At 44.0% G+C, this 16,432-nt stretch overlaps 1 protein-coding gene across 1 annotated transcript in view; it reads left to right on the top strand.

The window, feature by feature from the left end:
* Positions 1-16,432, top strand: part of T265_15373 (hypothetical protein) — a gene marked incomplete at both ends in the record, with an annotated part of 125,926 nt that overhangs the window by 28,897 nt on the left and 80,597 nt on the right. Inside the window, one exon of the mRNA XM_009177781.1 lies at positions 54-102. Coding sequence (XP_009176045.1) covers positions 54-102 — 49 coding nt within the window. The remainder of the gene's footprint in view (positions 1-53; positions 103-16,432) is intronic.

Raw genomic sequence — 16,432 nt, 5'->3', positions numbered from 1 at the left:
CAAACCACAGCAATTCGAAGGTAAATGTTATCTTCATTATTTATTCTTGACAGTCACTCCAACTAGATCCTTGGAAGGAACAATCAAATATCTGCAATGAAGGTAACTTTGTTTTGGTCACTCGCTCCTTCTTCATCCAAGTCATCAAAAGGCGGAATATTACTCACCAGAAACAGTTTTTTCTGCAAACAGTGAACCATAACCAATGAATTCAGGTTATATCACTTTTCGTTAGAAAAAGTTAAGTTAATTTTCGAACCTGATATTGGAAAAAAGTTACTTCGAGCTGCCCAGCTGGGAATACCATAGAGGATACACTAGATGTCTTTATGCCGAATCGTTCGCCTGAGCAGCAGGCCACAGTTAATTACCATGGGTGGACAAGCCAGAACAAAGTTCGAGGTGCGATATGAGACTTAATCTGTCCTTATCCCCGTCGCCAGTGTAGGTGTGACGTTGATCAGGCTGCTACTCGGGAAGTCTGGATGCCATCCTGATGGTTGTATGTCCAGTTTGCTTGTGGTATAGTCCGTCCAATTGAATGGCGATTAGAGCAATCAGCACCAGTACACTAGATCTTAGTAAACCAATGGAACGGCAAACAAGGTTGTCTAAATCAGATACTCACCATTACAGCAGTTTAGGCATAGATTTGAATGACTTTGGCAGACGGTGGTGCGCTTCATTCTAGTCGAAATTAACTGTTAGCTCATAGACTGTTTTCAACCTATTAACTTAACTCTGAGTAGTGCCTTCAAGTGGACTCGAGTTAATCAAAAACCTATTACCTCCCTTCCAAGTGAGACTAAGCTTAGAGTTCAGGAGATGCAGCCTGTTTCATCACGGTTGCATAAAAGTCGCTGACTAGAGTAAGCTCATCAGGGTGTGGTCCCGAATTGGATCAATGCGATCTCCTAAAGGTATGAAAAATGGCTACCCAATCGCTTCAAAAAAAGCCACGGAGCAGTGTGCGAGCAGTATGTCTTCTTCAAGGTAGATGGTTCCTTAGGTAGATGGATCCTTATAAATTTTGCAATCCTGAGCATTCAGCAACGAAGAAGAAGAGTTCACTCAAGTGGCTGAGGAGTCACGAAGAGTTACTTTGACCAGAATGACGAGGAGAAAACGTCCCTAGATATGATAAAGGGACACTTACATGAAATCTAGCCTTTTCAACCAAAGTTGAGGTTTACTTATATACTACTTGTGTAGGCCACTTTCCCACCTTGAAAAGGAACCTTCACTAAGAAAATGGTCCACTGAATCACCAAGGTATACCTCAGCAAGATACACATATGTTGATAGTTTCATCGAATGCGTGGGCACTTTTCATAGCTATTCGATCCACGAGGGTTTCGATCAAGCCATTGTTTAGATCGGGTGATGTAATAGGTTTCCAAAGAACCCTGATCCGGTACCTTTGATTCAGGCGGATCACTTCGCCCTCCATAAAGATGTGCTGCGTTTTCATTCATTGACTATCACTCAGTTGTAAATGAACGTTGCAAAGCAGTTCCAAAGGTCCCGTAGCAACCCCCATGAGGTGCACCTTCCCTTAGACTTCAGGCGTAGTTACAAGAAAACCACATACTACTCACATGCTCCATTAGTAGTATCTGCCGTGACACCAGTTCGCGAAGTACACACAATTGCACACTAGCCGTGACAGTAGTTCACGAAGTACACACAATTGCACACTAATTTGTTTTTAACGGAAGACCCAACTGAACCCCGGATGAACCTCGGGAATCGTGTTTTTACAAGGAAATACGCTGCGTAGTGGCGATCATTCTACCAGCTGGCCTGTGCGCAACACACGCAGTTGGAAAACGATATCACAACGAGAGATTCGGTTTAATCCAGCTGAGTATGTCAAAAAAACCACATTGCTGTGCAATTCAGTGTAGTTCGAAAATCGCATCCGATGTGAGTTCAAGTAGAACATAAAACTTGCTGAAGGAAACTTTGGCACTGCTCCTACCTAATGAGTCTGAAGTACGAAACCAGTTATGGAGGTTGAAGAGTCTTCATCAACCTTTTGAGTAGCAGCGATAGCCGAAAATCACAATAATTGTAGCGCAAATGAAAGTAGGACTGTATAAATTGACACGTGTTTATCAGATGACCTAATGTGCATATACCTCTCTCTCTCCCTAAACCAGGTACCCCGGACAAACCACCACAAGCCATAGACAGGAAACCGTAGTCCGCTTGTATATTCCATTGAGCGACCTTGAGTTACTTTTTGGCGCCTTGCTTGGCTTATCTGTCGTTTACACTCACGTTGTTGTTTCCATCCAGTCTTCTCCCTTACATCACCCAAACTGTGTGGATGTGTGCTTTGCGTGTCCTGCGTTCTTAATAATGCCAATTTCATACCCGTTGTGTATCGTCGCTGCAACCCGCTGAATGTCGAGTGCCGCTGACTACTACATCAGATCGAAGCAACCGTCAAAACTGATAGATTCAGGTGAATACTGCTGACTGACTTGTGTATGTTTCGACTCTGACCACTTGAACCTGCAGCCAGGTGTATTAATATCAGATCGAAGCAACCGTCAAAACTGATAGATTCAGGTGAATACTGCTGACTGACTTGTGTATGTTTCGACTCTGACCACTTGAACCTGCAGCCAGGTGTATTAATCACTGGTAGACCTTCCAGCGCCAAATTACCCATCAATCGACCATAGTTTTGTATGTATTACGTGGTCTTGAAGTGGGAAGAAGGTCGATTTATCTAATTCTGCTTTGAATTACTTTTAGACTGTCTAACAGCGAAAAGCAACATCCAGCAATCTCCCAAGAAGAGCACTCAGCGAGGTTAACCACACGGAATCAGGCCTTCTATTGATCTGATTGGGGACTGTTCAGTAAGCATCCTTTCTAGATAGCCATCCATTTTTCTCATTAAAGTCAGAAGGACTGGGTAATTCAAATGATACAGCGGACCAACGATTCTAACTCTGTACGCGGATTCGATCAATCAGCCAGTTTGACTGGATTCAATTTCGATCGATGAGGGCATGACAAATAGAACACATACGTGATGAACTTTATTCAGTCAGCCTGATCAGCAGTTAGGCATTCTTAAACTTATTGATTTTTTCGGCCGAAAAACCATTTGAAAAACTATTTGTCGAAGGCCAAACTTAGCGTTACTAATTCCGTAACAGATCCACTTTAAACAGTTATTTCTGATCACGTTTGAAAAGATAGTTTTCATTAGCTGCCAGTTACTTTTCCTTCTGTTTTGGCTACGCCACTTATATTCATTTGTGTATGTTTTCCTGCTTCCCAGTTCCCACAATTCGAGTTATGATGAACGGGATACACAACACCGGTTGCCCATCAAACATGGTAATTTACTTTACGACTTGGACAATAAAATTGTGTGAGTGTGTGTTTTGTTCGCATGAAACCAAAGAAAAAACAGTTGATCCCTCGAAGCGCAGACAAGTTGCCCTGTGTTATAGTTGGTTTCGGATGGTTATCTGATAACCTTGAATCTGTTGTATGGAAACGGTGAGAGATGGAAATCACTTTCTCCGGTTCGATTTCGGTCGGAAAAAATACTGGCCACCGTGAGAGATCACATGTTATTGTAGGTGGATTGTATGGAGGCTAACAAGCTCCACTTCAGTCGCTAGCAAGCAGTAAGTACACAAAGTTATCGATTGAGGATGATGGGAATAGTTTTATGTCCAAAGTTCTGAAGACAGATAAATGGGCCGTGACTAAGGAGCAGATCTCATTGTCGTCAGTGACATCGAGTTCACAGTTGAGCAATTCATTACAGTTGGTGTCATATGGATAGCTTATAGTCCAAGAGGGAGAGTATGAATTCAGGCTGAGTGCCAGCTACTTTTCCTTCGACGAAGTTTCCAAGAGGACTCACATAACGCAGACTGACGTTATTATACAGTGTGTCACAGTGTACATAAAACATGGCTATTCAAGGAGATCATCTACTGGAAACGATCACGAAACGGCGAATTCTGTCCCACTTATTTGTGGGATAGTTGAGAACTACCTTCACGACCTTAGCGCAGTAGACATGCAAAACGGCTCTTCAACCCTTCAAAAGGAAGCTGCTATCAGGGAAGCCTTCTGAAATATCCCCCCAGGGGAAAATACTTCATTCTGAATTATGGCTACGTAATTGCATCTAGTAAAATTTGTGGACGGTGGTGTGCCTGCAAAATGATGTAACCAACCTTTCCAAACTAATCTAAAACATAGTGAACAATATGGTTTTATACGTTCCACCATTTACACAAAAGGTCCTGAATGGTTTCAAATTCTAACTTTGTGATAGAGTAGATCTCAACGCAACAGATACTCAGGTAGTCTCTCCCGTGAGTTAAATCACTTTATACTGGGAAGCTGAAAAGTACCATAGAGTAATTAGCGAATATATACTCATTTGCAAACTAATTTGGTTCTTTCGAGAGACTCAAATGGAACTCAGCTGAATCTCTCGTTTATGATGTTCTCAGGCAACTGAAGAAGTGCGGAACCGGTCGTGGGCTGTCGATAGATTTTCAGCAACCTTATGAGTAGTACATTACAAGGATATGCCGTAAATTAATTTCATCATTATTAGGAATCACGCACCTGCAGATAAATTCCAATCCGCTGACTCCCGGCTAAAGCTAAACTTGTTGAATGAAGGCAGCTGATCAGCAGTGTGCTCAACTCGCTGTTAGACAGAGGTCGCTGATTACTCAATCACGGAACTCACTTCAAGTGTTCGTTTGTGAGCACTCTTCTCGTGTGACTACTTCGTGGACGGAAGGTTCATTCTTTGTGTGACCTATTCTTCCTTCAGAGCTGATTACTTTTCGTGGATAGTTTGGAATTTCAGTGCCGAAATCCGAGCCGCACTGTACAGCTGTTTCATGCTTGTTAGAAATCACCGGTAGTGCATGAGTCTGCCGGGAGAACGGAACCCAAGACTTACCGCCTATCGACTGAAGACTGCACCGTTCGGCCTCAAAATGATCATTTAAAGGGAGCTACTGGATGAGTCTGATAAGTTCTCCTTCACAAAAATATGGAGCTGCCTCTTGCTGCTCAGAGTGCTTGTCTGATCGCATGACGTCACAGCGGTTATGGGCTTTGGTTCAAAAGGCAGACGGACTATATCATATCTGTTGCAAAATGCCACGCCCGTTTGAAGCTGAAGGCCACTTCAATTTGTATTGAGGATGGCCCGTCAGACAGGCGCTGATTAACGCATCAATCTCCAAAATGACCTTCTGAGAAAGGTACATCTGTGTTTGAATTAAGAGGGACAGGACCTAATATCTGTACTCGTTCACTAGCCTCTGTATCATCTGCAGCCTATAAGTTCATCACTTCTGGTCAGGTTGAAATGCACTATTGTAGATCAGAAGGGTGTTGTGTACTACCAACGGTGCTGCGACTTCTATGTCGGTCATTCGCTTCCCGCTTCGCCTACTGTGGAATAAGAAAAACCACGATAACTAGAGACAGCCCTTTTTGGAGCCAAAAGAAGTTTGCTACCACTGTATTCATTGGGTCATCACGGAACGTTTCACAAGGTCGTGCTAGAATCTCCGTGAGGGGGCGAGAAGCGCCGAGCTATATACTCGATTCTGATTATCTGATATTCTGACCAATCATGACAGTCCGCACGTGACACATCCGTCCAATGGACATGACGTTCGGTTAGTAAGATCGGCTGGCCTCCGGACAAAGGAACTCACTGGATGAGCATTCGTCAGTTTAACTGAAGGTTATAAAACCGGGGTTCCTTTGGAACTGGGTTTACATTAGATGTAAAGCAAGGATACAAGCGCGAAATAAAACTACTGCTGATACAGGTTACCCGTCAGGTTTTCACAACAACAAGGTTTAATCTGGAGCTGACTAACAAACACCTGAAGAAGAACAAACAATGTAGTTCAGCAGCAAAAAAAACCCTAGATATACTGGCGCAATACCAACAATTCTAAAGAATAAATTTGAATTGGTGCCCTGAGGTGAAGTACATTCAACCATGAAAGTTGTTAACTATCCAGTAGAATCAAAACAGAAAGTGTGCAGAACTGTACTTCTAAAGTAGACTACATTATTCCCCCTTGAAAACGATTGTCCAACAACGTTTATCACAATACGTCTCAACGAAAAATCCCCGTGGGTTCTTTGAAAAATCGACAGTAAATAACAGCCTGACGACATTTATCATCTCACTGCCTAGCATCCGTTTCCATTCGTTCTCACACTCTGCTGAATCCCACCCACCCCCTACCACCCAATCTGGTAGGAGCTGAAGTCATCAGTTCCCCGATTCACAGACGGTAACCTATTCGTACGACACTATAAACTGTATTCGCCCAAATTTGATCAACTTTAATTTTCCTCTGTGGTCCAAAAAAATAACCATGGGCATTATTAATCATCTGGCGAATACACATTGTAAGAAAGACTGCTTTTTCGGTCGTTCACATGTGATATGTTTCCCTCCTCCCCCCCAGCCTCCTCTTCCTTCGGCTGCTCCACAATCGACGTCAAATTTCTAGACCCTACCCGAGCGAGCACGCGGGAAAGTTGGCTCACCTATCCGCAAACGTACACGCACGAGCGCACACCCACCCACACACGTACGCACCCATACTACTAATAAAGCCTGGCACCCGACTAATGCCAAAACCGGTTATCCTAATAAGAAAGTGTGCATCTTTTCGTGCGCACTCTCATGAAACAGACTTTTAAACCAGATTCTATCATCGTTGTCGTTCTCAGGGTGGAAGCGCCGTAATTTATCGTCTGGTTAGGATCAATTGAAGGATGCTGGCAAAACAACTAACGTATCAGTAGGACTGGCGCCAGTCAGGGATGAATATAAAAGATGGGTTAAAGGCGGGCGGGCGGGCGGACGGCCACGCTTGCGAGCGACCAAACGGATGGGACAGAAGTGAATAGCGGAAACGAGAACTTTATGGATAGTAGCTCAGCTGTTGGGAAAATCCAGTGTTGTGAAAGTCGGGGCATTGTTCCGAGGCAATTGTTTGCTTGCCAACTTTCATCATGAAAGAATTCAAAGACTGTCCGAATGGTATCAACCACACACAAAGTGCGACGAGTTAATTGACAGTTTAGACATCAGCTCGATGGCTTGAGTAAACAACTGATGGTACTATTCAAAACCTGAGGATAGTGGACATTTATACTGCTAGGAGGATGAGTTGACTGCACCAGTGTGGTTGGTCTTTGGTTATCTGGAACCGATATCGAATGCCGTAATGTTTCCGATAAAAACCTTTGCTAAAAATAACTCAAACTCATGGTATCACATGAAAGGGAGCGAGGTGGCCCAAGTGGTTGGAGCGCGAATTTACTGAGTGGAAGGTCCGTGGTTCGAATCCGACCACCGCCTCTCGACTTCCCCTGTCTAGGCTTGGACAACCTGGCAGTATCCCAGTCCTCGTGCTTCCTTCGGGTAGCATGGCTACACCTGAACGCTATCACATGAAATTCCTTTATTCTTGATTTTTTGCGCTCTTACATAGCCCATAGATGCTGCGATTCTCTTCTAAAAGCACAACGTACACAAACAGGGAATAACGGTGTGTTTTTTTTTGGGGGGGGAGGGGGCAGAAAACATCTACCGCAATGAAACAGAGACATCTTATCCTTCAAAACTAGTTTATCACAACTCATTCAACTGAACACTATTCACAAAAACCTTCATTCACTATCCTCCACTTCAGTGAACCTTCATTTTGTCCAAATCCTAGTTCATCTAAGTTTTGCTCAACCAATCGGGGCATTTTCAGGAAATCTTTAAAGGGGGTTCCCTTCAGGAAAGAATGACCCTTTCTGTAATGTACTACTCATAAGGTTGCTGAAAAATCGTTTACAGTAGCCTTATGAGTAGTACATTACAAAGATATACATGTATCGCGATATCTCGAATATCGTAGCGACAGGCGGCCTGGTGCAGCACCTTCGGTTGCCCGGTAACATCGAAACCGAGAGTTCCAGGTGAGTCTTTCGAAAAACCAAATTGGTTTGCAACTGAGTGTATGTTCACTAATGACCCTTTCTGATCGTAGTTTGTTACAGTCTTTGGCGTCTTCACCTTCGATGGATGGCTTGAAGTTGTTCGCTAGCCACTGGTGGGTTAGTGCTGTTGGGAGTTGTGGTCTTCCACGATGGGACCCAATCCCTTGACTCTGTTGGTGGACTGGTGAACGTTGGTGATAATGTGGTCGGCTTCATCGAAATGTGACTCGACAACTGGCATGTCGCACCATGACAATGTGACTAAACTTTGTGGGAACACGCTGCACTTATGGTCTTCAAAAGAACCAGTTGCGGAATGAAAACGCAGCACTCGCGCTCAGTTGGTTTACCCATTCCCTTACTGCACCCCAAGGTTTGGACGGTTCTCCAACGAACAGCTGGCCATAACGGCCAGTGGGAAACGACGGTGACGATTACTTGTAATGAAAGGCCCTAGAAACATTTGCTGTACTATCGCTGCACTGAGTAATACACTACTCATAAGCAGTATTCACGAATCACTATCATTCAACCGTGGTGGGTTGCTCAGCCGTGTGAATAACTTTCACACTCTTCAAGGAGGGACTCTATATCACATGACCTCCTCCAATGATGACCTCGTACTATTCGACGATGCCCAACAAATATTAAAAAAATTGTATACTGCTTTTAAGCTTGTCTTACTCTACCCTACTGGAAATGCCCCCTGTGTGAGGATGAGATGGATCCAGCACTTTACTAGGTGATTTCGAACAACAACTCACTATCTATGGCAAGTTCAAGGCAGGTTTGCAAACATCTGTGGTCCCAGCCACGGAGCGGCGGGCAATCTCATGTGCTCATCTAAGGCTGCTAGGTGTGCGATCCATGTGTTCAACTGTTGTTGCATCTAACAGCAAGATGCTGAACACGCCGATGGAAATGGCGACAGCTCCGTTAGGCCACTATCAGATCGTTCCAGCGTACATTCAAACGACAGTAGATGCGGACGTTGAAGAGTAGAGTAAGAAAGTCGAACAATTTAAAATCCAGATTGCGGTCACTTTTAGAAAACCAGATAGGTGTATTTGCCCACCTGGGATCAATAGCCAGGACGATAATGCCAACCTTTGGAAGCAAATAGCGTAGCCCAACAGTTTTACTATTTGAAGGCGTACAAGTTCCCCTACTTGTTATTATGAAGGTCTGTTTGTCGTCCTTTCTGGATAAAAATGCGCCAACGTACTCCGACCTTGGATTCTACCCATCAAAAGTCAACACTATACCATATACAGTAACTCCTTCGTCACAAGGATGACTAGACCGGACAGCTGACCAGCACAGGTTGTACGAATACGTTCGTTGCGGCGATGGTGGGTGAGTTAGGCGATGATGAGTCTTCGATCTATTACACCTGACGACAACGCCTGATCTAGCGTTGCGCCGGTTCGCCGGGTCTGCATGGGGACGACTTTGTGGATGGCCGTTACTGGAAACAGGTCCCTAAAGTGAATTCCACACACACACACACAACAACACTCACACACACAAACACACACTCCAGGACGGCAGGCAAAAGGAATCGTTTAAACTCACATGACATACCGGTCTTGATGCCAAAAGCAAAACATTTGCGGAGGCGAGAGCTTTAGTCAAGGTGTTTATTATGATTACCCCAACAGTGTTCACGCATTCAAACCGTAACACATCTTGCCACCTGCATACTGAATGAACCAGACAAGCGTGTTGTGACCTGTGATAGACAACACAAAGGAACTGTAAGATGGTGCTTGTGTCATGGGGGAGGCTTGTTGGTTAGGTTAACGTACGCCTTACAAAAGCAATGACACCCAATGAGCTCAGAATGACAATCTATCGAAAGGCTATCCTACACAATAGGTACGGTGAGGGAAGTCACCCATCAAATTGCCTAAAAATGTTACAAGAGATAACCACAAAACTGCATGAGATGCCTGCTATGGAAACGAAGGGCGTTACCGTACAAATGGGATACCTTTTTGAAGTAAAGAAAACCTCTGAAGTCATCGGGCTTTACGACATCATCAAAAGCCCGGTCGATGTTACTCTGAATGCATTTATTTTAATGCCGTTCCAAACGATGGTAGTGTGGGGGAGCTTGCTCGACATAGACTGCTTTAGTAGATGAGTGCGTCAAAAAGAGGAACTTGGTATACAAGGGAGTCGTCAGTGGCTCGTGAAGATACTCAGAAGTGCATACTAATCACGTGGTTGGAACAGCGGACAGTTTAACCAGAAAGCCAAAACAGTGATAACGTGCAGTTAAGTTAATCGGCTTATTGTGTTACGGTACATCCCAGTGAACCAAAAAATTAATATCGCGTCCAATGTACTTTCACGAACCACATTCAATTGCACACCAATTTGGTTTTGAAGGGAGACTCAGCTGAATCCCAGCTGAATGTCTCAAAGACATCATTGCTGATGGTCACCTTCAAGAAGATATGTACGTTTCAGTCAATCATGTTGTGGAGAGCAGATGTACGAAGGACGAACGCAAGGTCGAGCCCCTTAACACTACGTCTCAGCACGTTGGGAGACCAGTCATCCTGATTTCATTTGAAAACGTCGTACCATGCTTTTTTCAACCCTGCTTTAGTTTATGGCCGGGGTTCAACAGACTGATTTTTCTTACGGCATTGCTTTCTCACCAAGTACTACTCATTCACATAGTCAGCGTAGTCATCTTTATTGATTTTTTGTGCGACCTAATCACCGACGAGGATGAGAAAAGGAAACCAGAACCATAACTCCGTCAGACGGAAAGAGAAAATATGGGACCAAATTCCCAACAGATCTATTCCGAATAACAGTTTGAAACATGGGTTTGGTGAGCTAGAGGTTTGCGGCGAGGTTGTGTGAATTTCAAGTTTTCACTTTTAGGCTAGCTACTAAAATTCAAGCCGAAGGGCGAGAATTCCAAGTTGACATTGGGGAATGAAGCTGAGATTGGGGATGTCTTTTCAAGTCACTTTGTAAGTTCTCTATTCTCATGTAGCGTACCCTACTACCAAGTTTAGTGGTGACCTTGAACAAAGACAACTCAGATGGAACTGCCTACACGTACCGCATGTTTCACAAGACAATTGAACGCTAAAGCTTGTGAGCTGAGTTTGTGTCTAGAACTTTGAAGCAATAAACACTCCCTGTCAGAGGACTGTCGTTGCCAGAACAGAAGACGGAGGAGGTCACTAATTGAAACGGCACTGTAAAATTCTGTTTTGGCGTAATTCTAGATTCTCCTGAAGCATCACTACTGAATGCAACGAAATTTGACCTAAATGCTTCTGGTACAAGACAATTTTACCATGTTGTTTTAATCTCTTGTTAGGCTATTGGTTAAGGAATGAAGTGTCTGATCGGATAGTCACTGGTTCGAGCCCAAATGGCTTGGGCTGCATGGCAATATCTCACCCTCCGAGCTTCCGTCAAGTTGCAGGCAGTTATGCACCGAAATGGTGCTACCATTGGAATATTTTCTCACACCGGCATAGTATTTGGATAAACTAGATTAGAGTGACCCATACGATCTAAGTTTCAACAATAGAGCAACGTACATGGGGATTAAAACAAAATCATGGCATCGGGAACACTGTCAACTGTGCGGCTATTTCTTTGGCGAAAACTGCTCCCTTCCTATATAGGTTTCCCTTACTTAGATCAATTGACCTGGACCCCAAAATTGCAACAAAAAATCTGCTCATTGGTTTTCAAGCGTGTGCCACGCTACCTGACTGGAAAGTCCTGACTCGCGGGTCAATCGATCGTCACAACCAGGACAGTTACTGGGTCGTCTGTGGATGAGTCGGGCACACCAATCACATCGCTCAAGTGTGAACACGTTCGCCTGTTCGGACGTGATAACTCAGATGCGTCCAACGTGCGTTGGTGGAGTAGTGGTTACACGCTCGCCTCGCTTGTCAGATGTCCAGGGTTCACATCCCGACACGGGTATTGGATACGCACTCCTGATGAGTTGGGTGACCGTCCAAAAGGCACGAATTTCAAATCTAAGCTCAATGAACCGTACCGAAATGGGTTTAGTTAGAGAGCTCTATCGGTTGTTGATTTGAGGTTCTTGAAAAGATTACTTCATTTTTGAAATTTAAATGTTGGTGATTGCTGGATTTTGTAGACTACATACTCACAGTACTCTCATTTGAACAATCGTCCTCCTGTTGTGTTGCAATCATTCTAATGAGTCCACACCAAAGAGGACTCGAGTTTTGCTCTTTTTAGAGCTCACCAGCAGTGCATATCCTTGGGCACGCCAGGGTTTGAACCCCGCACCCCTGGCATGCGAGGCCAGCCTGTCACCAATATTCCACAGTCCACGCTGAACTTATCCGAATTTTTACGTCTGAACAGGTGAAGATGTTTGCACTTGAGTGATGTGATCGGATTTGTTAGAGGGACAAACGGGAAGAGATCTTCTATAGAGGAAAATATCGTTAGCCCAGGTAGCGTAGATGGTGGCCGTTGGCTTGTTCGCTGAGCTGGGCAATTTGATTGCAAACGTTTCATCACCAATCGAGGTGACATCATCAGTGCGTTAGTGGGGAGCGTAGTTGAGATCTAGAGATCTACCAACAAAGGAGGTTGAGTCTTGAAACATTTACGGGAAGGATTGCCTCATTTTATCAGCAAGCCAAAAACAAATAATCGATATGGGTTTTCTACCAAAACCAACCGGTTTTTTACTATCCAATTCTTACACGCACGACGCCAAGAGGTGGCGGATACATTGAAACCAATCCCATCCACCAGGCTGCTTGAGAGTGGAAAATCAAGGGCAAAATACTCTGGTTTCCCTGACGAACACCTTTTCCTTCCATCCGTTGTTTGCTTCATAACTTTTGGTTCCAAAAACTTAACAAGACAAAAATAACTGTAGAGAAAGTTACACTTCAATGATTACCCCAAAGGCGGTCTGTTTGCTTCCAGTGTGAAAGTAACTTTGAGGAAACCGGTGGTAAACTCCATGCACCGGTTGTCAACAGAAAGTAGAAAAATCACGGCAAGCCTCAGGAAATCGGTAAGAATGACGTAAACAGTTAAGCTAGTTTCGATTAAATTTGCGAAAGTTTCGAATTTCTCAATGCTTGATATCGAAGGGATCAGAATATCATTGCTGATGTATGCTGTTGGTTCAGATTCGTGGAGGTTGAACTAATGTCGCAACATATTAATTGCTTACTGCGAGAGCAGGTATAGCACTGGAAGCGTTCTCATTGTGCTGGATGTAAGTGTCGTATAGTGACAAGGAGCTTTCAATCGCCTAGTGACTTTACGGTTTCGTGAATTCAGAGAATCCCGTCACTACAGGTGTAACGGTGATACTACTAACGGCGGAGGCATGTGAGTAGTAAGTTTTCTTTTTGTAAATTCGCTTTCGTCTCTTGAAAAGGCAGATCTATTGCGGAATTTGTGGAGTCGCTTTGTAGCGTTTGCTTGGATTTGAGCAACATTCAATGAATATCCAGGAAAGTTCAGAAAGACGCTTTCACAGAGAAGATGGATATTCAGTTTTTTTTAAACAAGATGCATATGGGAGTTTTGCTTCCCCGTCCAATAGTCTATAACTGGTCAGTTGGCATTTTCTAATGCGAAACTCCGTAGCGATAGCCTTCTTCCTTTCACAGGGATATGTTGTTCTTCTTGGCAGGACAATACTCACAAGGTTGCTGAAAACCTTTTGGCCACCCACGACCGGTTTCGCTCATCTTGGGGATCATTAGGTAGGCGCAATCCCCGAGTTTCCACCAATTTCCTGTTGCACTTGTAAACTAGAGCGTGCGCTCGGCGAAATACACTTATTTGCAGCATATTCAGTTGGATAGAGCATGAGATTGATGGAACCCAAGAGAATATACCCACCTCATGGGCCTCAAAATGATGAAAACAGTTGTGACCTCTAAAAGGATTTTCAGTAACTTTATGAGTAGTATGCTACGTCAAAAAATGTACTAATTTCGTCCTAACAAAAATATTAGTCGGCTTTTGTGCAGCTAATTCAGATGAGTGACCAAATCAACGAGAGATTCGATTGAGGCTATTTTTGGCACTCATACAATTTGCATGAGTGCGGTTCATCAGCTGCCTGCCTCATACTTTCCTTGTCACCGATTGCACAATTTCCGGGTGCACCAGGTGCATTTGTCGCAATCACTGCAACTTGGGTTCAAGTGGCACATAAGGTTGACAGAAACTCGGGGACAGCGCCTACCTGATGAGCCCCAAGAAGGGTGAAATCGGTCGTGGGCTGTCGAAGAGTTTTCAGCAACCTTGCGAGTAGTTTCCTTTATGAAAATCTCCAGGTGACTCCAGATGGCCCGACTAGTTTATCCCCCAGAGGTGCGCAATGATAACCGTAATTTTTTAGCACAGTTTGTTGACCAAGTACTTTGTGGTGATACAGGACGCCGTCGTACTGGAATCGTCGATTGATGAAGTTCTGTCACATTGATGTTGCACTCTGAGTCATGGAGACCAGACTGAGTAGCGTAGGTTATATCGTTAACACAAAGCTGTTGGTCCATGATATCTGATGAAACTTTGTCTGGCATATACGCAACTGGTGCCTGCTCCCCCATCAATTGGACGCAGCTCGCAAGTTGCCAGTGTCAGCTAGCGGGCCCTGAATTTGAAGAGCCTAGTGACACCGCCTAGCAATGCCGTGGTCTCAGAGGGTTGGAACTCCATTGGAACGCGTGCTGCAGCATAAGTTGCAAAAGTCTGATGGGTCAATGGACGCCTCGGAACCATGAGAGTAGCAGTGCACTCGCTAATGTCAATCGAACGAACGGACACCTTTGGTAATCTAGGCTTGCTGAGTTTATGAGATAAAGAAAGTATTCTGATGGTCTTGGAAAAGAGCTACCCATGAGGCTGTTGAAAACCCATCAGGTAGCCACAATCCCCGAGTTTCCCTCAACTTTACGTTCGACTTAAGCTCAGATTGCACGGAATTAGCGAAATGCACATCAATCTGGTTTTTACGAGAGGGTCACCTTAAACCTGGTTGAATTTTTTGTTTATGCCATTTTTCAGTTGAATGTGCTGCACACAGGCCACCTTCACTTGGCTTGGGATATCTCAGTATATTTTCGTGGAATAACATGCTACTCATAAGGTTTCTGATATATCTGGTGTTCTCGTTGAAGAAAATTTTGTTTGTGAGGTTGACTTCACTGTTGCCAGGCTGCTGAAGCACAGACGTTAGAAATTGTTTCAGTTGGCAAGATATCCGACAGATTCAGCTGGGTTCCAGTTGAGTCTTCCGCAAAACCAAATTGGTTTGAAAATGAGCTTCAACTTGTTTCTTTTACTGGGAAGAGTTCCAATTTGTCAGAAGTTTGCCAAGTAATGCTACCTGCTCACTTACAAAACAAGAGCCCCAATCAAACTAGGAATATGCGAAGCAAGGGCGTGGCTTACGCTGAACAAAACATACAAACTAGGGTCGGCATGTTGAAACCAACTATCATGAATTGTTTTTGTGTTCAACACCGTATAAACTTGGACAAGTAACTAAATCCCAAAAACGGTGGTACGCAGATCAATCATAAGGTTGATCTCATTCTGTTGTGACCTCATTAGTGTTTCGTTTTAAAGTTTTATTGGCAGTCGTCTTCCCCTGGAGAGCCCCTCTCCTCAAAAAACAGCTCGTTTTTAGTTGGTTAATTGAAAAGTATCCTCCCCAGGAGTGATCACCGGAGTCGTTTGTCGGTGGAGGCCTAGTTACAGCCCCGAGTTTTTCACCTCTGAATAGATACTCTGGCCGCCTTGCTGGTTGTGGTAAGACATCGTACCACACTGACCCCTATAGAGCCAGCCGATCAAAATGATGATTAACGTTCACATCAAGTCTACACCATTTCAACTTGCAGGTGCCATCAAGAGGAAAGATGAAAACCTGATGAAGAAACGCTGTCATCGAGTAGCTTATGCAATTGTGCTTTAGATCATCGATCTGGGAAACGGGGACGCAAAAGGAAAAATGTCACGTCGTGTCAGCTAACGAACAAGTGGTGTAAACTGATCGTGAGCTATTATCAAACTGACGAAAATGCACTTTTAAAAAGGCGCTCCTGTTATACAAACTCGCCGGTTAATGATGAATAGCAAACATTATAGCATATTTCATTTGGGGCACAAATTTAAAGCATAAATGAAAAGATGTCTGATCATTGTCACCTCTAGTTCGGTCTACCATTCCCGAAATTGTCATCAGCCATTATCTCACAAATATACGTAAAGGTGGAGCCAGGGTACAAAGGTTGGTCACTCACTCCACAGCTAGCAATCTGAGGCATTCAAGTTCTATAAACCAAACGAATTCTTACCCCTACAGGAGGCTTTCCAAGGATTGTAGCCGACT

This window comes from Opisthorchis viverrini (genome assembly GCF_000715545.1).
Source record: "Opisthorchis viverrini unplaced genomic scaffold opera_v5_455, whole genome shotgun sequence".
Lineage (NCBI taxonomy): Eukaryota > Metazoa > Platyhelminthes > Trematoda > Opisthorchiida > Opisthorchiidae > Opisthorchis > Opisthorchis viverrini.
This window is presented reverse-complemented; position numbering and strand designations above follow the sequence as displayed.